Source organism: Drepanopeziza brunnea (assembly GCF_022702325.1).
Source record: "Drepanopeziza brunnea f. sp. 'multigermtubi' strain 214-2 chromosome Unknown ctg2, whole genome shotgun sequence".
Taxonomy (NCBI): domain Eukaryota; kingdom Fungi; phylum Ascomycota; class Leotiomycetes; order Helotiales; family Drepanopezizaceae; genus Drepanopeziza; species Drepanopeziza brunnea.
Window position 1 is genome coordinate 3,651,863 of NW_027094065.1, and position 23,715 is coordinate 3,675,577.

A 23,715-nucleotide genomic window follows, 5' to 3' on the forward strand; every position below is an offset into this window, starting at 1 on the left:
TCTTTTTTTTTTAAAAGGTGGGGGCGAAGGGGCGGAATTAAAAAAAAAAAAAAAAAAAAAACTCCAAACCCAAACCCAAACCCAAAACCCAAACCAAAAGCGCAAGGAAACAACCACCACCTGCGGACGGAACTGATCTGATCTGACCGCTCCTATTCATTGTCCTATGGTATATCAACTCATCATATCCTATATCATCCTCTCTTATTATACCACCTTAGTTTATTTATCCCATCTCATCATATCATCCCTATCCCATCCCATCTTATCATATCATATCATATCTCATCATCCCAGCCCATCTTATCTTATCCGATGTATACGGATACCTCTCATTTCATTTCATTTCATCTCCTCTCATGTCTTACCTAACCTAACCTATCACCAACGGTACCTACCGTACCTCTCACCACCTCTCTCCCCCTTCATCTCCGCTCCTCTTATCTACACTACACTACACTACACTACACTACACTACACTACCTTATCGATCCTAACCCTCCAGCAGTCCCATATTTTTTTTTTTTTTTTTTTCATTTTCCAGGGGTCTGTCTACCCGTACCGTACCGGTACAACTCTTCGATCCCTCCCCTCACGTGAACAGATAGATAGATAGATAGATAGATAAGGATCGTATCATCCATCATATGTTGGTGTCAAGGTGTCAATCGATCCTTTCCTTCCTTTCATTTTCCTTTTTCCTTTTCCTTTTTCCTTTTTCCTTTTCCTTTTCCTTTTCCTTTTCCTTTTCCTTTTCCTTTTCCTTTTCCTTTCCTCTCTTTCTTTTCTCTCTTTCCTTTTCTTTTCTTTTCCTTTCCTTTCGCAGAAACACGCAAAAAAGCGGCCACAATCCAATCCAATCCAATCCAATCCAATCCCTCAACCCGCCCTCAACCCGCCCTCACCCGCCCTAGCCTACCTACCTACCCTAGGACTCTGAAATCCAAAATCTAGTCTAGTCTACCTAGTAGGTATAACAGGTATTTCAAACGTCGACGTCAATGAAATATACATACATAAAATACATACATACATACATATGTAAATCAATAAATCAATAGATAATAGTCAGTGCACTGACTATTACACACGAAAAAAAAAAAACGAAAAAAAAAAAAAAAAAAACATATATATATATATATCTTCAAACTCACTATCCCTTACCGGTATTCAATTAAACGACGACTCGCTGGGCTAGCTGGCTAGGTACCAACTTCTGCCGTGGGATGGGTCGCTTGCTTGCTTGCTTGCTGGTCGGGAGTCGGGAGGAGGGAAGGTTCGTTCGTTCGTTCCTTCGGGGGCACTGTGGAGTAGGTAAGGTAAGGTAAGGTAAGGTAAGGTAAGGTAGGTAGGTAGGTAGGTAGTTAGGTACCTAAGGTGTGGTATGCAGTTAGTACAGTACCTAAGGTGTGGTATGCAGTTAGTTAGTACCTATGCAGTTACAGTAATACCTATGCAGTACCTATGCAGTACCTATGCAGTACCTATGCAGTACCTACCAGTACCTACCAGTACCTATGCAGTACCTATGCAGTACCTACCACTACCTATCACTACCTACCAGTACGTCAGCTGGCCAGGATTGGAGGGACATGATGGAATGCAGCTCGCTTCCATCGGGCTTTCCACTTGACAATCTGCATCTATTCGAGACGTCAAGTATCGTCTCCGAAACTCCATCTCCCATCTTCAAGCACATGTTCTCCTACACATAAAACAAAGGCATGGCCGTAACACGCACTTCATTAACCTCATTGGTAACCTATCTACCCAACCCAGCCCAGCCAACCGAGGTCTCCCTCTATCACAATCTAGACAACTCTAGAGGCCCTCCATCCCCCTCCGCACCATACCCAATCACAGCTCATCCTTTTGCATACCCAAATCAGCAGATTTGCTCGGTGGCAGAGGCTCAATATTCCAGATGCTCTCCGCATACTCGTTGATGCAACGATCACTGCTGAAGAAGCCCATCCGAGCAACACTCGTGATACACTTAGTGAGCCACTCATCCTGGTTCTTGTACGCCTCGTCAACGAGCGCCTGGGTCTGGTTGTAGCTGTGGAAGTCGTCCGACACCAGATAGTAGTCGCCGTGATCTTCAATGGCGCCAACCAGAGCACCAAAGGTGCCGGCGTCGCCAAACATCCCCTTCTTGATCGCCTCGAAGACGCTCTTGAGATCGGGATCCAGATTGTGAGAGCCGTAGTTGTGGGCGTGGCGGAGATCCTCAACATCCTCGGCCAGGTTGCCGAAGAGGAAGATATTGTTCTCGCCAACCTCGCGGGTAATTTCAATCTAAACAGGTCAGCTTTCACCTACGTCACCAGGGGAGGCATATCGTACGTTGGCTCCATCACAGGTACCAATGATCAATCCACCGTTGAGCACAAACTTCATGTTGGACGTTCCAGAGGCCTCGGTTCCGGCAGTCGAGATATGCTCACTGATATCACTGGCAGGGATGATGATCTCGGCCTTGGAAACGTTGTAATCCTCCAAGAAGATGACCTTCAGGAGATCACCAACATCCTTGTCCTTGTTCACCACCGCACCAACGCTGTTGACGAGGTGGATGATAGTCTTGGCCATCCAGTATCCGGGAGCAGCCTTGCCGCCAAAGATGGAGACCCTGGGTGCCAGCTTCTTTCGCTGCTCGGGGGACATGGCTTTGATGGTGAGGTATCTGTGGATGACCCCGAAGATGTTCATCTGTTGACGCTTGTACTCGTGTATTCTCTTCACCTGAATATCGAACAGCGCCGAGGGATTGACAGTAACACCGGTGGTCGTTTGGATGTGCTTCGCGAGCCGGACTTTGTTGGCGTACTTGATCTCAGCCCATTCCTTCTTGAACTCCTTGTCATCAACACACTTCTCGAGTTCGTTGAGGTTGTTGAGATCCTTGAGGAACCCATGGCCTCCGGTCTTGCTCGCAATCAATTCGGAGAGTCTCGGGTTGGCCTGGTGCAGCCAACGTCTGGGCGTGATCCCGTTGGTCACGTTGGTGAACTTGTCAGGTCCAAACACCTTCACAAAGTCCTTGAAGATAGTGGTCTTGATGAGATCCGAGTGAAGCTCAGCCACACCGTTGACCTTGTGGGAGCCAACGATTGCCAGGAAGGCCATGCGAACCATCTTCGGTTGAGATTCCTCGATGATCGATACGCGGGCGAGCAGATCTCTCTCGTTCGGAAATTTACGCTCAACGCTTTGGAGGAAATGCAAATTGATCTCGTAGATGATTTGGAGATGCCTAGGAAGCAAGTTCTGGAAGAGCGGCACAGACCACTTCTCAAGAGCCTCGGGGAGCACGGTATGATTAGTGTAGCCGAACTGGAACGAAGGGTTAGCGAGGATCAGGATCAGGATCAGGTTCAGGTTCAGGGACAGCGGATCCGTAAGCACTTACCGTCTGCGAGACGATGCTCCAGGCTTCGTCCCATTCCAGACCCTCCAGATCCAGGAGAATCCGCTGGAGCTCGACGATGGCAAGCGTTGGGTGGGTATCGTTCAACTGAATAGCGACCTTCTCGGGGAACTCGGTCCATGCACGCTTGGATTTCTTGAAGCGACGGACAATATCGTAGAGCGAAGCAGCGACCCAGAAATACTGTTGCTTCAAGCGGAGCTCCTTTCCACGATCAAGGTTATCGTTGGGGTACAAGACAGCGCTGATAGTCTCTGCACGCTGTTGGTCCGCCACGGAGCTCTCGTAGTCACCGCTGTTGAACTTCTGGAAATCGAACTCTCCGCTGGCGGCTTTGCTAGACCAGAGACGGAGGTTGTTCGTCGTTGGGGTCTCGTAACCGGGAATGGGCACGTCGTAGGCAACGGCCTTGACGATCTCGCCACCTTCCCACGAGACCTTGTTTAGGCCTTCCTCATCCTGGTACTTTCTGACATTCCCGTAGAATTGAATCTGCGAGTCGTTAGTCCGGTCACGCATCAATCGGGACGGGGAGCTTACGTCTACGACGATATCATGTCTAGGGAACTCCCAAGGGTTGAAGTCGAGCCAGTAGTCAGGGACTTCAACCTGGTACCCATCCACAATCTCTTGCTTGAAGATACCGTATCTGTATCTCAGCCCATATCCCCAGGCTGGGAAGTTGAGGGATGCCATGGAGTCAAGGAAGCAGGCGGCAAGTCTTCCCAGACCACCATTTCCCAGGGCAGCATCGTGTTCTTGGGCAATGATATCTTCGATGCGGAAGCCCAGGTCCGAGAGGCCCTCTGTGCGAAAGTCAGTAGAGATAGTGATGATGTCGGGTGACATGGATATGTGCGTACCTTTCGCGATGTCCTTGAGCCCAACGTTCAGCATGGCATTGTCCAAAGCCCTGCCCATCAAAAACTCCAAGCTGAGATAGTAGATCCTCTTGCTATCGGCAAAAGTCTGTCTCTGCTGTGTGCGGTTCCATTCCGTGATGAGCCGATCTCTGAAGGCCATACTAGCAGCGGCATAGGCTGCCGTCTCATCGCAGTTGAACATGCTCCGAGCAAGCGTTGTCTCGACATGTCTTACGACTTCCTTCTCAAAATCCTCCTTGGTCTTGAAGCCGTGGGGTGCGAACTTCTTCCAGGCTGCACGCTGGGGTTCCGGGATGGAAGCTGGAGTTACACCAAAACGTCAGTACTACGAACGAGTACGCAAGGCAAGAAAGTAGACGTGGGATGGCCACTCACCCTCGACATTCTTGATCTCTCCAGCTCCAAAGCCGGTGAAGGTTCTCTTGTGTTTGGGTCGAGAGAAGCCCGGGCCAACTGGGCCTTGCAGCTCAGAGATCGGAGCACTGGTCGAGGGACGACGCTCTCGCATGCCAGGGAATGAGCTCGCCATCTTGCACAGCGAGAGATGTGGTGTTGCTGTTGTAGGAGGAGGAGGTAGGTGTATGTGCAGTTTATTATATGAAGTTATGTTTTTCGGGGGATAAATATAGCGAGAGAAAAGAATTGGAGGGGTGAGGTTGAGGGTGAAGGTTGAAGGTTGAAGGTTGAAGGTTGGGGCCGAGAAAGCCGAATTGCCCAGACTCGAGCTCTCGAGTCTAAGAGTTGGCTCTAGAGTTGGCACATGAGCTAGCTGGGTAGTTGCAGCAGCGGAATATTTTGGTTGATCAGTCGGGTTCGGGTTCGGGTGCGGGTGCGGGTGCGGGTGCAGGTGCAGGTGCGGGTGCGGGAGGCGGGGCGGTGCGGGGTCGACACAGCTGTGCAGTAGTAGGGTGGGGGGAGGGGGAGGGGAAGGGGAAGGAGTAAGTAATAAAGTACGTCAGGTACGTCAGGTACGTAAGGCAGTGATGGAGAGCCAGCCGACTGCCGGACGAGCTTGTCAATGGACGAGACGGAGAGGCGTGCGTATGCCAAGAAGAGGTAACGATGGGGGTTGAGGATATGGTGGGTTGGGATGATGATGGATGGGAGTGTGTAGTAGAATGTAAATATATATAAAGATATGTATATATACCTACCTACCTAGGTATATATAGGGAGAAAGCGGAGCGAGAGCAGATGGGTATAGGAGGAAACAACAAGGACAAAATATCAGAGGGAAGGAGGCACAGAGAGAGCGAGAGAGCGAGAGAGCGAGAGAGAGAGAGAGAGAGAGAGAGAGAAAGAGAGGAGAGAAGGAGAGAAGGAGAATAAGAGAAATAGAGAAATAGAGAACATGAGACAGCTCTTGCCTGTCTCTTTCCCTTTACTACCCCCCCCATATGACAAACTCCGGCCTCCTCGACTGACAGTCAAACATCTGCATACCGGTAGTGAGTGAGCGGTCGGCTGCGCATCACGCCAAACGGGTCGAAAGTATATATAAAGTACACGCTTCATCCAGCTGCCCTTTTATTTGCTCCACTCCGCGCCGAAGATGATGCCAGCCACCCCTTTCAGTACATAGATGCCGCCGTCAACCCTTCCCTCCCGCTTCCCGTACGTGATAAATGCAGATTCATAAGGCGCTTGAGCCAGCAGCCGTGCCCATCCAGCGACTCCTCCCCCAAGTGGGGCCCAAGAATCCCATTCGATCCAGTCCCAGTATCTCCATTACGATCGACCATAAACGAGCAGTTCCCTTCACACGCAGAGAAAGCAGCACTCTGGAGCCACGACTCGCTTGCCGCGTTGTCGGTGCACGGGCGTAACAACAAAAACTGAAATCGAAAAAAAAAAAAAAAACCACAGAACAAAAAAAAAAAAAAAAAAAAAAAAAAAAACAAGAGGCAGAAAAAAAAAAAAAGGCTACGTGTGGGGGTGAATAACTGGGCGCGCGATCGGGCCCATGTTGAAGCCCAGAACATGATGCAATAAGATCCATCCCAGAACAATCACGGCTATGGTGAGACAGCCACTCCAAGAACTCCGGCAAAATTTCCAATCCAACGCCTGCGCCAAAATAACAGGTGGGAGTATTTCAAAATGACAAGACAGAACCTGGGGCATGATGCTTCATGATAGTATTAGGAAGAGCTCAGAGGATACCCGAGTCTTTTAGCGCGTTCTGCAGAATCGTCTCTTTCACTGCCGCAAAGACGAGCCGGATGTTCGAGGTATCGGTTGCTTGCGTGAGACTAGGGTGATCAGCTGAAGTTCTCAATTGGTTAAGGGGGCATGGCTTACTGCGGGTATAGATTCAAATGAGCTCGGTTCACTTGGTTGAACCGCCAGAGCAGATACTTGGAGGCACGGTTGATGTCGTTGCCGCCCGAGTAGTCTGGAAAATAGTTGCTCAGAGGCGACCGCCCCAGCTTGGTTCGGAACAGATCCACCTTGTTGAGGAAGAGAATGATACTCGTCCGCATGAACCACCGCGAGTTCACGACCGAGTCAAAAAGGACCAGACTTTCCATCATGCGGTTCTAGGAGCTGTTAGGACCAGGCGAGATGATTGGAGAGACGGTACTGACTTGGTTACTCTCCTCGAGCAGGACTTGATCGTACTCGCTCAGAGCGACGCAGAAAATGATCGATGTGACATTTTCAAAGCAATGAATCCATTTCTTCCTCTCACTCCGTTGCCCTCCCACATCAAACATGCTGATAGCTCGTTAGCCGAGCCCCGGTGCAGTGAACATGGCCCAACTCACTGTATACTCAAGGAGCCCATTGTAAATCTCGTCTCATAGATACCCGTCGTCTTCGTTCTTGCTCGTAGCACATCAGCCTCTACGGGAATGTAGTTCGGCGCCGAGATCCTATTGGCCTCCTCAAAGAAACTGGAAATCGGTCAGCACTGGACTTTCCCAAGTAGGCTGATCCAAACCTACTACGGGGCGGAATCCATCAAGTAGAATTCGCTTTGCCTCTCCAGCAGGGTGTCTATGCTTGCGTCCTTCCACAGGGATGACACGGCTATCCCAACATTTGCGTTGAGAGGGGTATGCGGATCCGGGTCGACGTGATAATCCAACAAGTAGTCGCTGTAATCGAAGTTGAGCGGAGTCGTCGGTTCAATCCCAAACTGCCGCATTGCGCCGATCAGAGCTTTCGCACAATCGATGAGGTTCTTGTATATGGTCAGGCGATAGAGGGCCAATTCGTCCACGGTGTATCCATTCTGGTGGATGATCTTCATCTGCTTCACAATGGTCGACTTCCCACTCTCTCCGGACCCTTCGCCAGTGTCAGCATCTCCCGCTCAATGGTTTTCGGTCTGCGCGTGGCGTACCCAAGAGTAGAATCTTGCATTCTCGGCGGAGTCGTCTCGAGTCCTCCTCCAACTTCTTGTCAATCATCTGACTCCGCTTCTTCTGCTCCGACTCGTCGACATCTGTGCTCATGCAAGCACCCATCTTCCTGGTGCTCGGGCGGCCGGCGCAGCCTAGGTTTCGTTGTACGGGTAAGTATCACCTACCGGAGAACCGGGCGACGTCGAAAGACGCTGCTGGGATTCGGGGCCGAATGGAAGGGTTGAGCCGAGAGTTGAATGTCGATTGGCCCGCGTGGGACAACGTGTGGCGGGTTCGTTTCCGTCGGGAGCGATGGAGCAGCTGCCTGTTGAGAATGGCCATCCAGCTTCGAAGAGACCGAGGGATGCGCAGCGGGATGGATGGATGGGGGGGTGGAGGATGGAGGAGGGCGGCGGGAGGAGGGTGGAGGGTGGACGAAGGATGGATTAATCGATTAATCAATTAATTAGCGTAGGTGGGGGGTCGTCTCGTTGCGTGCAACACAACGTTTGGGGGGGGGGGGGGGGAGGGGGGGGGAGGGTTTGTTGAAGTGAAAGGTATTCCGCGGGATCAGCACCGAGTGACGGTCGGCGAGTGAGTTGAGTTGAGGTGAGGTGAGGTGAGGTGAGGTGAGTTGTTGGGTTGAGTTGCGTTAGGGTCAGTGGCAGTGAGAGCAGTGATGGATGCGATGCGATCAAATGCCAGCTCCCGGCTAGACAGCGGCCTATCCGAGGGAGCCAGTGCTAGGTGGCTCGGTAGCGACCAGTCTCGCAGCTGCCAGAACAACAGCTCGCTCTAGGGATTGGAAAGGGAGGGAAGGGAAGGGAAGGGAAGGAGAGGAGAGGAGAGTAGTGGTGACGAGGAGGGCAATGATAGTTGCAATGAGATGTAGTTGTGAGTGAGGAGGTTGAGAGGGAGGTATCAAGGCTCGAGTTGAGTTGAGTCGAGTCGAGTCGGGTCGAGTCGAGTCGAGGAGGTGGTCGAAGCTCGGGGTTGATGGCGTGGAGTGGAGAATTAGGCACAGGCACAGGCACAGGCACAGGCACAGGCACAGGCACAGACACAGGCAGATGCAGATGCAGAGCACGCAGATGTACTAAAAGTAACCCGAAGTAGGGCTATCTACAGTCAGTCGTAGAGTGGAAGGGTACAACGTCTATAGTAAAGGGCTAAGTGGAGCAGACAGCCTCTTATTAGGTGGCAAATCCCGAAGAAAACAACAACAAATATACAACCATACAGTAGTCTGGATGTCCGTATGTACCTAGTACCGGTATAAGGAACGGCCAAGGATGCAAGGAAGATGAGGGCAAGTTGCGTCAAGCACGTACAGTAGTAGTCAGAGTATATTTAAGTTCTGGCCCACGTACCCAAGGCCTAAGATTGACTACATGTAACTAGGTAGGTAGTCGTACATGTACTTACTTGTAATTACTACATGGAACTACACGTACCTAGGTAACTACCGCTATCTCCTTCGTCACGACGTTCATACCAATTTCACCAAGTCGATTCGCTAGATCGGGTATGGTAACCGGTAAACTAACTTCCCTCGCCAACGGGCGCTTGTCTTGTAGTGACTTCTCCCCGACCTGCGTATCATTTGCTGCGGTTCAGATGAGGTGAAACCAGACTGCTACATCCACTCGCGCTTCGATACAGTCGAGGTGAGTCAAGTCGCGTAGAGCTCGTTTGGGATCAGTGCAGATGGGAACTACTACGTACGTAGTACTACTAATAACATCTGGTGCCTTCAGCCGGGAGACGTCTCAATGCCTGCTACACTACAAGTCAACGTCTGTGCTTGAAACCCAAACGTCCTCTTTCTTAGAATAGAAACGGATCGACGATAAGGTGAACCAACGTGCACTTCTGATCATACTGCACGGAACAGTCGCAGGAAAGCAACACAGACCCGAGTCGGTCAGATACTAGGTAGAAGGAAGTACTACCGGTACTACTACCTACTACCTACTTGATGATGGCGACGGGTATACCGGTCGCGGCACATGGATGGCCCAAGTGGAGGATTCATTCTACAACGCATCCAAACAACGTAGCCGGCGGGATTCGTATGCACAGCTGCTGGATCAGAGCAGAGCTGGATGGGAGGAGGATAGAGGCTTTATTGGCCTGCCATGGGGGCCTCGTTCGGCCGTCATACGATTGTGCAGCGTATGGGAGCACAACTCACAAGTACCAGGTATACCAACACGCAAGTACTAGTATGTTATTTATATATAGTTATAGTAGTACTTATATACGCGCAGGGATAGAGAAGACAAGCCTCGTGGTATCAAGGATCCGTCCACTCCACTCCTACCGGCCGGGGCCCTGGGCACATTGCAACGACGTAGTACTACTACTACTACGTATCTCCTCCACCGAGCATCGCGCATCGCGCATCACGATCAGAACAAATCCATTTCCAGATGTCCAGATGACCGGAGTCGGTACCGGTATCTTGCTAGTCCGACGTAGGGTGTGTGCAAGCTCGCTGTGATAAGCGAATCATATGTCGGTATCAGGCCGTCGCTGCCTCTCCTCACTCATCACTCACGGCTTTGGGTCCAAAGGGCTTGGGCTTCGGCTTCCTACGGAGGGCCAAAGAACATGCGGCTTCCAGACTTGGTCGTAGTCAATCAATCAATCAGCCCGGCCGGCAGATATCCCGGAAGTAGAAAGAAGTCCTTGGGAAATTTCAGGGAAGGATCGTCAACCTCGCAGGGACCCACACCCAGCCCATGCGTAGCCCATCAAACGAAAAGAAAAGGAAAAAGGGAAAAGGAAAAGTAAAAAGAAAAAAGAAAAAAGAAGAAAAAAAAAAGAAGCAGAAAAAAGTAAAAGCATCCCGTTCGTTCGTTCGTCACCCTTCCCATGGATCGACGGACCAGAAGGAAAAGAAGTCTTGAGCCTGGCGGCGTAATTTCCAGGACGATGATCAGGCTCGCCGCTCGAGCAGAGCATGGATCACCTCTCGACCCCTTCTCCAAGAGGGTGGGGCGGAGGAGGGGCGTTCCAAGAGGTCCAAGGGATCGATACAACGGGGTTCATCTCCTTAGAGTACGAAGTAATATTCAACACATGACCGCAGCTTCCAAAGGCCCTCGGACCGAAAGAAAAGGAATCGAAAAGGAAAAGAGGGGAGGAAGGGAGAAGGAGAAGGAAAACCCGAGCAGAGAGAGATACGTGGCGGCTCTCCCACAGTGTCCATCACTCGCGATATCAGAGAGAGAGAGAGAGAGGGACATACACACCGAGCAGCTTAGACGGCACAGCGCTCTGATCTTATTACCCGCCGGTTGAGCCCTACGGTGCACAGGCTCCACCATATCACGGACCTGCATCCGTAATACCAACAATACGATGCTCACAGCAGGGAAGTCAGGAATCCGAAAGCATTACGGACGGTACTTGCGTTGTACCCTGGAGCCCTCCCCTTTTCCCAGCTCGGCGCGAATCAAAGCACCAAGCCCCAGATCCCTCCTCCAAGTCGAGTGCTAGAGGCCACAGGCCGCGCAGGGACACTCGAGATGGGTTCCATCCGCTCACAGTGCACAAGAACAGTCAAGTAGGTCTACTGTATAAGTCTACCGCCGAATGGACGAAGAACGAATTAGCGCGAAGCAAACGGACAAGCGGACAGCGGACGGCAGACAGCGGACACAAGCTCATCTCATCCCATCAAGTACCGACACTTGTACGAAGGTAGTAGTAGTAGTAGTAGTAGTAGTACGTAGTAGGTAGTACCGGTAGGAGAAGAGATATACATCCTTACGAATCCATATAATAAACTCAGCTAGGGCTAGGTCAGTAGATAGTAGTACTAGCACTACGTACTAGTAGCTCAACACAGCCCGAGGGACCCCGCGAGCGCCCAAGCTCCTCCTCTTCCTCCTCCTCCTCCTCCTCTCCCATCCCATCTACTTATCATCCGGCTGTCTGCTGCTCTAAGCGAGAAGGACATACCACTACCGTCTGCCGAGATCGGCCTGAAGGAAAGGCATATTCTCTCTGAAAAGAAAGAAGGAAAAGAAGGAAAAGAAGGAAAAGAAGGAAAAGAAGGAAAAGAAGGAAAAGAAGACCAAATACTAAATATTCCCGAGCCCTCTCTCTGATCTCACAGCCAGGGCGCAACACCCCTCCTCGTGTACGGCCCCCACGCCTCAGCTCCCCCTCCCCTGTAAGAAGTAATCCGCAACGGTATATACACTCATGCAAGCAACTCGAAGTACGTCCTATACATACCTATATACTACAAATACAACTACTACAACTACGTTGTACGCCCTACATGTCTCACAAGGACCAGCACCACCCCCCGTCCCAGTCTCGGACAAAACCCAAATGTTGCACAAGACACGCGTGCATATCTACTGTCCTTACTGTACTGTACTACCTACTTCTACCTCCTACCTACGTACAGTAAGTCGTACATACATACATACATACATACATGCATGCCTGCCTGCACGCACGCGCGCATGCATCAATGGCAGTGCGAGCCGGCCGGCACTCACCAAGTCCCGAGACATGAGCACCAGCACCCGCCCATGGATCCCCCCCGTTCCCGCAGCCTCCCTATCCCTATCCCTATCCCTATCCTGATCCCGATCCCGAAGCCGATCCCGATCCCGATCCCTATCGGTAGTTCGTCTTCCTTCTTTCTGCCTTCTCCTGCTCTTCTCTTTCCTTCTCTCGTCTCCTTCCGCTGCAGCGACCAGGACAGGGCTAGGCAGGGCAGGCCAGGGCAGGGCCGAAGAGGCTAAATGCAAATGCAAATGCAAATGCAAATCAAATTTGGGGAAAATCGGAAAGCTAGCTAGGTAGAGGGACCCACCCCGCCGTCCGCCGAGGGGCGGGGCGGGCTCGCATCCTGGGGCGGGAACATACAAGTATATATATATATATATATATATATATGCATGTGTATATTTATATGTATATATATGTGTGTGTATGTGTATATATATATCTCTCTCTTAAATTAAAAGTGAGCAAGCAAGCAAGCAAGCAAGCAAGCAAGCAGACAAAGATAAAGAAAGCACGTTACAAAAATAAGTATGTATGCATAAGCCCTAAAAATATATATAGATAGATACCTTACACATACATATATACATTCATTCATCCTATTCTTTTCTTTTCTTTCTTCCCGACTGTAACTCCGTTCACGGGACTTCTTCCTTCCTTCTCCCCGCTCTTGCGACCGATCACGGGACCGCCACCAAGATCTAGGTAGGTACTTATGATGATTGTTCCACAGGTAAGTAGGACGTAGGACGTAGTACTCTACCTACCTACCTACCTCGCCGCGGCCTCGCATCCGCACCACTCACTCCCTCCGGTACCGGTACCTACTCTAGGCACGAGACCGGTACCTCCTGCATCCAGCCTAGTTAGTGGCCGTTCCCGAATCCGATCCCATCCCATCGCATCGCATCGCATCACATCGGATCGGATCGGATCGAGTTCCACACACGCACACGCACACGCACACGCAATCGCAATCGCAATCGCAATCAACCTAAACCCGAAACCAAAAAAAAAAAAAAAGCTAAAAAGTTAAAAAGCTAAAAAGCTAAAAACTAAAAAATCAAAAATAAAAAAATAAAAAATAAAAATAAAAACTAAAGCTAAAGCTTAAAAAAAAAAAAAAAAAAAGAGTCCTCGCTCGATAAGTACTGTACTGTACTGTAGGTAAGGTAGATAGATAAACCAGTACTGCAAGTAAAGAAGGAAGGAAGGAAGGAAGGAAGGAAGGAAGGAAGTACAGTGCAGTGCAGTGCAGTACCTCCCTAGATACTCACTCACTCACACAGGGACGGGAGACAGGACAGGTGCGCTGGACCAGACCGAACCGCTTTCTTTACTTTACTGTACAGTAGTGCGTCTTCGTTCCGTTGAGTTTACTTGTAGTGAACTAGCAACTAGTGAACTACAACTAGCACCCAAGCTCCTCAGTCTTTTTTCTCCTGAAGCGAGGAGCGCGACGGTGGACGGACGGGATGGGACGGGATGGGATGGGACGGGATGGGATGGGATTTTTCTTATCGGTGAGTGGATGCTGCGTGAGGAGCGCGATGGATAGACGGGCTGAGCGGTTCTACGCTTTGATTGATGCTGGGGGGCTACTTAAGGTAGTTAGTAAATAGGTAAGTAAGTAAATAAGTTAGTAGGTAAGTAAGTAAATAAGTACGTAAATAAATAGGTAGATGATGATTTTCGCATATCTACCTACCGGTACCAAAAGCTAGCTAGTAAAAGGCGAGCACGAGCACGAGCAGGGTAGGTAGGTACCGGTCGGTAGGTAGGTAGGTAGGTAGGTACACAAACCTGGCCTTGAGCCTTGGCATCGATTCTTACTATTCTATGGTATACTATGGTATACTACGGTATACTACAACCCCCATTCCAATCTCCAACTGTCTGTAGTTGTGCTCTGGAGAAGAGAAGAGAAGGGAAGGGAAGAGAAGAGAAGTCAGTTCAGTCAGTCATACCATACCATACCATACCATACCATACCATACCACACCATACCATACCAGTCCGCTACCCGTCGATTTGCTTCCTCGTGATGGGTAATTGAGTAGGGCTTTGATTATGTGCTTGGCTTGTAGTGAGAGTTGGAGTTGGGAAGATATATACCGGTACCGGTACCGGTAGATGGTGGGAAGAGGAGTAATAGTAATGGTAGTGGTAGTAGTGGTAGTAGAAGCACAGCACAGCCGGCCCGGGCCGGGCCGGGCCGTGCCGTGGGGAGGGAGGGAAGGAGGGAGGAGAGAGATACCGGTAGATAGAAAGAAAGAAGCTATCGTTCGCTAAAGTTGGGTTGGTTGTTTGTTTATCTTGTTTATTTTGTTTATCTTGTTTATTTTGTTTATTTTGTTTATTTTGTTTATCTTGTTTATTTTGTTTATTTTGTTTATTTTGTTTATTTTGTTTATTTTGTTTATTTTGTTTATTTTGTTTATTTTGTTTATTTTGTTTATTTTGTTTATTTTGTTTATTTTGTTTATTTTGTTTATTTTGTTTATTTTGTTTGTTTTGATTGTTTTGAATGTCTGTTTGTTTTGTTTCATTTCATTTCACTTTGTTTTGTTTTGTTTTGTCTATTGTCTGGTTTTGTTTTGTTCTGTTTTGTTTCGTTGTGTTTTATTATGTTTTGTGTTTTGCTTTGTTTTGTTTTTCTTTGTTTTGTTTTTCTTTGTTTTGTTTTTCTTTGTTTTGTTTTTCTTTGTTTTGTTTTTCTTTGTTCTGCTTTCCTTTGTTTTGCTTTACTTTGTTTTGTTTCTTTATGTTTTGTTCTTCTTTGTTTTGTTTTTATTTGCTTTGTTTTGTTTTTCTTTGCTTCGTTTTGTTTTGTTTAGTTTAGTTGCAAGGTCACGAGGGGGACGTAGTCAGTACCGGTAAGTTGACGGTTAGAAAAAAAAAAAAAAAAAAAAAAAAAACCCCCCCTCCAAGAAAAAAAAAAACAAGGGTATCAAGCAAAGGCAAAATCGAGATTAACCTTTTCCTACGCAGTACTAAGGTAAAGGCGTCGCTACGTAGCTTTCCTACGGAATACATATCCCCAAACTCCCTCCGCTTGTTTTCTCTGGAAGGAATTCTCCCGGCTGTTGATCTCATGCCGCTCGAGAGGAGAGCGCTACTCAAAAGAAAGAGCTGATAAAGGTTACGCAAATTGGTCAGGAGTCCTGTAATGGCTGTGGAGAGCTGTGTGGCTTGATTGTGCGGGCCGCATAAGAAAAAAATCTCACTACATACTCCGCAGAGCGGCATTCACCTTGTTGAAGGTGTTGACTCATGATCCAGATCCACTATGTTCGAGGCCTGGGAAACCTTTGGCGTAGCTAGCTAGCATAACACAGCACAGCACAGAAGAAAAATTCAATATCAACCAGGCATGCAGCTTTCGAAGGGGGAGGACTGCCAGGTTGGTAAATCACAATGGGCTCATTCCAGATCTGCCTTCCACCATCGCGTACGGGGCTGACCTCTGCCGCTGAGAAAGAATCAGAATCAGAGCCTCAGACTTCTGGAAAACCCCACAAGTACCCCCTACCCCCAGTATACAAAGGAAGAGTACAACACTGTGCCGAGATTGGCAAACACTTTTTCGAAATACACAAACTTACAGATAAGAGCAATGACAAAACCGCAGTGATTCTGTAAAGACCGCATTCTCGCTGATGTGTAGTTTCGCTTGCCTCTCGCTGGTAATAAAAGATACAGTCTCCTCGCTGGAGCGCAGAGCAGAGCAGAGCACGCACGCAGGCAGACTGACTCACTGCATGTCAGGTATCTACCATATCAAAAAATAGTCACAACTCCTGCCACGCTGCCCCTACCAAGAGCAATGCCTGCCGTGCCGTGATTCATCAGAGAGAGCCCCCCCGGGCCCAAACACTCGTCCCGGTCCTCTCATCGTGATATGAGATAGAGAGTGACCGCACCCTCGTAACATCCTATGCACTAGTAATTCGCAAGAAAACCGCCCATATGCGATAGAGGCCCTGGTGTGACCTTCTTCTCAAGCATGAATCCTACCTCCCAGATTTGAGATGGCCAGGCATCACTTCGAAAGAACCAGCTGTAATGCTGAGTACCAGGAAGAAGCATTTTCATGCAAGGTAACCTAACTCGTCATCATCGAGACGCTCCAAGTACTCCTTTTCTAACAAGATGTCGATGCACTTCTTGATGTCGGGGATCTTGGGAATAAATCGAGTCTTGATCTGGTTGATACACTCGCTGACCAGTTGGGTATGCTTCATCTTCTTCCTGGCCTTCATGATACGCACAATTGCAGACTATTTACAATCAGTATTCTGCTCGCTCTGTTGGAAGTCGGTCCATCTTACCTGCATGAGTAGCTTTCTATCCTCCTCAATGGTCTTGTGGGTCTCATCAACTTCCTGCTTCTGCTCGGACTTTACTGGGATATTCAAGTTGATACGGATCTTCTTGCTTTTGAAGTCATAGTTGAGGGCGAATATCTTGCCTGGGCCTGGTTTTTCTCCATCTGGCGACATCGTGAGGACCTTGGCCTTCAAGAAGATAGCGAGGCAAGGGTCAAGAACATCAGCATGAAGTTGGGTGGAAGCGAAGATGTCTTCATAGCTGTTCTTGTCCTTCTCGTTAAAGAGTAGTAAGACGGCCATTTGGTAAGTGGACACCTGGAAAGTGTAGGGGGTCTTCATGTTCTTGGCATAGTTGGCTTTGACTTCTCCCTTGCACAATTGCCACAGCCAAGTCAGCTTTCTGCCGTTGTGCTTCTGGCTGTAGAATGTAGTGAAGCGCTCGTAAGCCTTCGCAATCTCGGCGGGCGCGGTGAACTCGGTGTTTGGGGGGTTTAGTGGCCAGAAGCCCGTACCCAAAATTGAGTAGGCAGCATCGACTGGCTTGGCATCTCCTGGCTCCGCCAACTTGCTCTCGAACTCCTTGAACCCAGTATTCAAATCCTTGGAGATCTGAATATCCTGGAACATACGCTGGAGCTTGTTGGTGTACTCGTAACCACAAGCCTCCTTCAATTTGCTGATCATACTAGTCTCCGCATCGTCAGATGAAGAGCTAGTGTGTACCAACCGACGGGCCAACATGCGAGAGTAGAACTTCTGGAACACATCTTTATCTTCAATATACTTGAAAATGGTCATGATCTGAGTTAAGGAGTTCTCGAGATCATTCTCCTCAGCCCCACTGGCACTTTTCTTCAGCAAAGCATCGGCGTACTTCGCAAGCAACTCAGGTGACTTGTTGGATCCGGATTTGCAGACCTGGTTACGGTTGACGAATTCCCTACATGCGTTATCCAGGGAGCGGGTGAACTCTGGCTCGTCCTTAAAAGCTTGCTTGACAAGACCTTGGTACTGGGTGTGGATCTCGAGCAGGGCATCGACGTAGACCTTGGGCTCAATCTTGTCAGCATCAGCAGCGATTTTCACAACAGCTGCCAAGCCAGCCTTTCGGACGTGGGCCTCGAACTTGGTTCGGAGGGGCTCCAGTCCGTCCGGAATCCTAGACAGTAAGTTGTACATCCGTTGCATATCGTCGTACCGATCGTTGTCCAACAGAATCTGGAACTCGTCCCGGAGGATAGCGGAGTGGTCGGCGATGAGGGCATTATTGCAGCACTTCTTCAAGGGAAGGATGATGTCTGGGTGCAAGTACATGTTTACGCGCTCCTCCTCCTCGTCCAAACGGACCTCAGCTTTCTTCATGTATTCCACGATGCTGTTCTCTGCAACAAATTGCTTCGACTCGACTTGGTAGAAGACCTTGGTAGCGTCTAAGAAAGGTCTCTCGAAGTTGTATCTGTAGACATCGAGAGTAGACTTGGTTGGGTCGGCTTCGTCCAGTCCAAGGGAGACAAAAGAATCTACGATGCTCTTGATTTGGCTGTGCTCAATGGTTTCGCCGTTACGTTGTCGCTCAACCATCTTCAAGACGGCCTCCATGACCTGGTCATGGACAGCATTGAACAGGGTCATCCGCCATTGGACCAGGTGAAGTGTATAGACATCGTAGATGTTCTTCTTTCCCTCGTCCATCTCCCGCTTTACCCAATGTCGGTTCAGGTACTTGAAAAGATGGTTGATGTATTTTGCGGCGGTCGTGTATCGGTCCCATTCTCTGATGTAGAAAGCGAGGAGAGCCTCATCGGAGTGTGTTCGGGATTTGGCGACCAGATCTTCGAGGTACCCGGTGAGGTAAACAATGAGGTTGTTGTACAGATCCTCTCCGAGGAGATGAGCTGCTTATCATTAGCTCTGTCATGCATATGAGGGTTGATAAGAGTAGTGAGTCCTCAGCAGGCGCTACAGTGCAGGAAGCGCGGGCGGAGGACTCTTACTAGTATCAATTCGTTCCATACCTCCACGGTGCGCACCTCCAATGGCGCCATGAGATGCGTTGCTAATTGCCTTTTGTGATGTACAGAAGTTGTGAACGGCGCTGAGACGATTTTAGCCCTCACTCCTGTTTGCGAGATCGAGACGACCTACGTGTAGACTCCCATGTATGTTGTCATATCCATACCATCTTGGAGATTGCTCATGATCTTCGAGACTCCGGCTTCAAGGTATTTCCATCTGCGGATAGTCAGTCTCTGCCATTCCCAACATTTGGACCGGAGGGGTAACTTACGTTGCCGTCAGGTCCTCTCTATTTGGAATCGGGGGCATACTGGCTACAGCCACGGGTTTATTGGACGTCATTTTGGCAGTGGAAGTTTCTTGTGTGATGATATTTGAGGATGGTGTGAGGAACGGATCACGAAGAGAGATCTTCTTCGCGTGACGTGGGGTTGAAGGAGGGGCGTCGCGAGCTAGGCCAGCAGGCAGGTCGGAGGCGGAGGGCTGAGGCGGAAAGCCGAGAGGGATGGCAGACAGCGGAAGGCGGAGGGCTTATTGCTGTTCCTCCTTATCGACGGGAACGACTCCAAGTAATGTCCTTGGAGAGCGACAAGATCGCCTTCAAGGCTACGCTCGAGGCTGGCGGATCCCGAGCAGGCAGCTGCACCAACCGAATATCGAGGAAACGCAGCGGCACGAAAGATGCCTGCCTGCGAAGCTGTCGAGGATGGATGCGGAAGAGAGCAAGATCGTTCGGGTTTTGGTCGACAAATATGAAGGAAGGGGAGATGTCGAGCTTGGTGGTTTGTAGAAGTTGTAGGTCCAAGTTCATGAATCAGATATCGCCAGTTGGGGCCTAAGCCCCATGGGACGCTAGTCGCAGTAGCGTATTTACCATGGCAGACAAGGATCATATCCAAGTGAATGAATCTTGATAACCATTTTGCAGTGAACCTTTTTTCTTTTTCTTTTCTTTTCCAAAAGCTTGCGTGCCTTCTTTGACTCTCCTTCTTCGTCTCAATCGATTCTCGTTACCCTCAAGTTCTCCCTATATTTTGTATCATCTCCTTTCCATTTGGAACTTCAAGAATAAAAGAATCAAAACATGAAAGCCCCTGAGCTTTTGCTAACCAATACAAAACACAAAAAACTAAAAATACACCCACGAACATCGATTTCACATGAACCTAACATCGCTCGTGACCATAAAGTCTCTCGTAGTCTCCAGTTACCAGATCATTCGCCACGATCTGATTCCCAACACATCCACCCCCGCGCCCCCCCCAAAATCCCCCTCTCCCTATTTACCGTTCACCATGTGAGCTCATATCCACCAATCCATTCCACCCAACACTTAATTAACTCCGGATTTCCCACAAACTCGACACATTCCCCTCCTCTTCCCTTCGCCCTCCCTCCTGCTTTTCTCCTTTTCCATCACCTCCTCGCCAAATAGCCTAGGTTTCGGCCACGAGCCCAACCCGGGCAAGATAGAAGCCATCGTCTCAGCTGGCGATGGGTAGCCTTACCCGCGGGTGGCGGCCACCGCCTCCTCGAAGACTCTCGCTCCGGCTTCGAGATACTGGAGAAGAATCCGGTATATGGGGACGAGGGCCCGGCTGTGGAGGGTTAGCGAGATGTTTGGGGGTAAAGGGAGAGTAAGGAGGGTAGAGGGTAGGCGAATATAGCGGGTAGAGACGATTGATAGGGTAAAATATTTAACCAGAACGGGACGGGGATATTCGTAAAGTATAGACATTATCAGCGTATTGGTTCTCTAGGTATGTGCCTTTTGATCTACCTATCTACACGAGAGGGTATCAGCCAGATGACGCCCGCGAACGCCGTGCCCTGTTGGCTCATCGCCAGATAGTATCCGAAGTTCCAAAGTTTAATCACCGTCTTCTCTGGCTCCGACGCGCTCAACCAGCCTACCATATCGTTAGCCTCGTTCCCAACACCAGAATATTTTCAAGGAAATATACCTGAATATGCTCACGGAGAACGTCAAGCTCCAGGCGTTCAGGGCAATCATCAAAATTGCACACAGCGCCTTCACCCTCCCACAAACAATACTATTCCTATCCGATTCTGGACTCACCTTACAAGCCCCATCCGCGTCCGTTAGAGCCCCGAAAGCTAGCGCTGTATTTGCAGATTCAAAGATTATGAAAAAGACGTCTAGTAGCACAAGGCGTATTTTAGCTTTGGGGGAGCGGAGACCGAGAGGCTTGCCGGTGTACTCATCCCATGTTATGTACAGTATATAGGGGATGGCGACGACGTCAACAACGATGGCCATGGTGGTTGAGGCGTTTTGCGAGTAGGAGTAGTTGTTGGAGAGATGATGGATGGAGGATGAGATGGAGAGGGCGACGACGGAGGTAATGAAGACGGTGATGCGAAAGAGAAGAGGGACGATGGGGTGAAAGAGAACGTGATGCTGTAACACGTCAGTATAATATTCCTTGGCAAGCCTTCCATATCCATACCTCCCAGGCCTTGAGCAACGTCTTCCGCTTCTTCTTACTGTACAGGAGCGTTGAAAACTTTTCGGATTCTTCCCCATTCTCTAAATCACCCCGCCATGGTTTATCGTATCCAGGAGTTTGCTGTCGTAGAAATTCCGGGGTAACAATTTTGCGGTCCTCGTTCCGTGCTGGGGCGTACATGGAGGATTTGATAAAGGGTACCCAAGCAGAACTGGATGGCATGTCGGCCTCGTGCATGATAACGGGTTCGGAGTCTCTGATATGATCCCATTTCCTTCCTTTCACAGGCTCTCTATGACCTCCGAAAAACCCGGTCTCGTTTTTTGCTTTGGTCTCCTCGTCGATCGAGTCGATAAATCCATCTTGAGAGATTCTACGCGTCGGGTTGGTCGGGGCATAATGGTGCTGGGCAGAATGTGCTCTAGGCAAAGAAGATAGGACGCGATCGCTAGGCTGAGAACTGGGAATATCGTCCTCATCCTCGTAGGAAGCTACCCATGCTGCCAAATAGTTAGTATATCGCCTTGCAAAACCTGATCGAGAAGCTTACGTGGGAGGGATTTCACAGCCCTATGAGCGGCAGCATTTCCCCCACGGATGCTTCCTGAAGCCTGGGTATTGCGAGAAGAAGAAGAGTTTGCGGATGGTGGGTTCTGAGGTTTTCTCGGCCTCCTCATCGCTTCGCTGGCGCTCGGCGATCCGTTAGATGAGCCAGATCCTGTCCTCCGGGTCTGGGGAGGAGGTCCATATTGTAAGATGTGAGGCGAGTCGAGCTGGGCCTTATGAGACGACCTCGCCAGGGATACATTGTCGAGGGCGTCAGAGGCTGCCATGGAGTCCTAGTAGTAGCGAAAGTACAAGGCTCGAGGGCGGACGAGCGAGACCGAGACGGTAGAGAAAAGACTAATGGAATTGTCAAAATCAACGCTACGAAACAGCGGGCACCAAGCGGGTTTCGCTGCGGAGAATTATTGTAGCAGCACAGGGCCGCTATGAGTCTTAGATGTCCAACCTCATGGAGACTCGCGACGTAAGAGGCGAGAGAAGGGAGAAGGAAGGCCAGTGACGAGAAGTACGGAGTAATTTCTCGTCGTATGGAATACGGTGTCTGGTGGGGCTAGATCGACATTCGTCCGCAGGGGTCGGCTGTTGGCGTTAAGCAGAGTCTGGAGAAGCTCAAAGACAGTGCGTCATTCCCAGGCCTGGAAACTAGCGAGTATCAACTACTAACATTTCACTTAACATTTCACTCACGACACCTTTGCAATCAACAACACATCGCCTTTCCCATCACCACGCACCTGGCCTGGACTAGAGTGGACTGGACTGGACTTGATAAATGGATTGAAACTGGAACATCAACTTCCACCGACCACATCACCGTGCGCTCGTCTCGCAGAATGCGCCTCTTCCTCCTCCCTATATCGACGCGCCGAACCCTGATTTACTGCCAGCGCCTCAACGTCACTACCGCGGAGCAGAAGAAAGGATGGGCGACTTGGGGTATTTCGAAGGCGGAGAAGCTCTGGACAGATTGGGAGAAGAAGGAGTCGGGCTGGCAGAAGTGGGTTGTGGACAAGGGCAACATCGCTCTCAAGAGGATCCCGTATGAGGAATGGGGCCTGAAGTCAATCCCTCCCCTGTCTGCGCGCAGGAAGGCAGAAGAGCTGCAAGGCCAGGAGATGGTGGAGGTGTTGTTTCCCACGACTTTGATTCCGCAAGAGACAGTTATGGGAGTCCTCAGGAAATTAGGAACAGAAAGGCAGTCATTGCATAAGCAGCGAATCATATATTCCATCGTAGGAATGCCCCTTGTCGCTCCATTTGCACTGGTCCCAGTGTAAGAGGTTTTTTTTTCCATCTTCCCTTACATGACTCTCATCATGCAACATAGCTTGGTACTTGCGCTAATCGCTTTACAGTATACCAAATCTTCCTTTCTTCTATCTCGTGTACAGAGCCTGGTCGCATTGGAAGGCCCTGTCGGGCTCCAAGCACGTTGAATTTCTGGTTAATAAGAACTTAATCAACGCCACGCCTTCGAAGATCCTTGACGACCTCTATTCAGATGGACAACGACCATTTGATGCTGTCTCGGAAACGAGTGAAGAGCCACCGAGTCACAAGGGCGGCATCGATTCGGAAGAGAGAATGGTGCTCCACAAGTCTAATGGGAAGAAAATTGCTGAAGGACTAGAGGTACCCGAGTTGGAGATCGAGCTAGATCGGGCGGTCTGGCAGGTTGAGACAGCGCTTTGGAACAAGAAGGAGCGCAAAAAAGAACAAAGGGATCTGAAAGAAGCGACTGCGGAACCGAAGGGGAAGCTATGACGAGCCATTGATTGTGTACCACGTTGAATGTTTATGTACAAGTACAGGGAGGTGACTACGAGCAAGACATAGACTTAACTCCCTATTAGAAGTTGGTCATGGCAAAGCCTCATTCAAACGAAGCTTTACCATGTCCAAGTTCCTGCAACCCAATGCTCGCGTCTATTGATGGACTTCCGATATCACCCTGCACGTTTGGTGGATTTTACAAAGATATATAACCTCGGTTTAAAGTTCTCATGGCGTCGGGGACTTTCTGAGACTTGGGAGGCATACCGTCCTTGGACAAAACAGAGACTGGAGCAGGTGTATTTTGCCGAGTCCCGTGCTCTATATTCAGTCAACACCTTTTCCCATCTCTTGTATAAG

General features: G+C 49.6%; 5 protein-coding genes across 5 annotated transcripts; 1 reads left to right on the plus strand and 4 right to left on the minus strand.

Annotated features, from left to right (window-relative positions):
* Positions 1–1,857: 1,857 nt before the first annotated feature.
* On the minus strand, positions 1,858–4,843 carry L3040_002138 (uncharacterized protein; the record flags this gene model as incomplete). Its single annotated transcript, XM_007290780.1, has 6 exons — positions 1,858–2,298; positions 2,347–3,336; positions 3,413–3,922; positions 3,971–4,236; positions 4,294–4,614; positions 4,690–4,843. The coding sequence occupies 6 exons, from the start codon at positions 4,841–4,843 to the stop codon at positions 1,858–1,860; spliced, it is 2,682 nt and encodes an 893-aa protein (XP_007290842.1).
* A 1,623-nt stretch (positions 4,844–6,466) lies between these two features.
* On the minus strand, positions 6,467–7,787 carry L3040_002139 (uncharacterized protein; the record flags this gene model as incomplete). The annotated part of the gene is made up of 6 exons (XM_007290781.1): positions 6,467–6,566; positions 6,616–6,854; positions 6,903–7,032; positions 7,083–7,211; positions 7,263–7,608; positions 7,664–7,787. The coding sequence occupies 6 exons, from the start codon at positions 7,785–7,787 to the stop codon at positions 6,467–6,469; spliced, it is 1,068 nt and encodes a 355-aa protein (XP_007290843.1).
* An 8,501-nt stretch (positions 7,788–16,288) lies between these two features.
* On the minus strand, positions 16,289–18,886 carry L3040_002140 (uncharacterized protein; the record flags this gene model as incomplete). The annotated part of the gene is made up of 5 exons (XM_007290783.1): positions 16,289–16,477; positions 16,529–18,423; positions 18,544–18,623; positions 18,674–18,760; positions 18,816–18,886. 5 exons carry the CDS (start codon positions 18,884–18,886, stop codon positions 16,289–16,291), a joined length of 2,322 nt encoding a protein of 773 aa, XP_007290845.1.
* Positions 18,887–20,414: 1,528 nt separating this feature from the next.
* Positions 20,415–21,848, minus strand: L3040_002141 (uncharacterized protein; the record flags this gene model as incomplete). The annotated part of the gene is made up of 4 exons (XM_007290784.1): positions 20,415–20,454; positions 20,509–20,966; positions 21,016–21,515; positions 21,566–21,848. The coding sequence occupies 4 exons, from the start codon at positions 21,846–21,848 to the stop codon at positions 20,415–20,417; spliced, it is 1,281 nt and encodes a 426-aa protein (XP_007290846.1).
* Positions 21,849–22,415: 567 nt separating this feature from the next.
* On the plus strand, positions 22,416–23,346 carry L3040_002142 (uncharacterized protein; the record flags this gene model as incomplete). The annotated part of the gene is made up of 2 exons (XM_007290785.2): positions 22,416–22,855; positions 22,938–23,346. The coding sequence occupies 2 exons, from the start codon at positions 22,416–22,418 to the stop codon at positions 23,344–23,346; spliced, it is 849 nt and encodes a 282-aa protein (XP_007290847.2).
* Between the last annotated feature and the right edge of the window lie 369 nt (positions 23,347–23,715).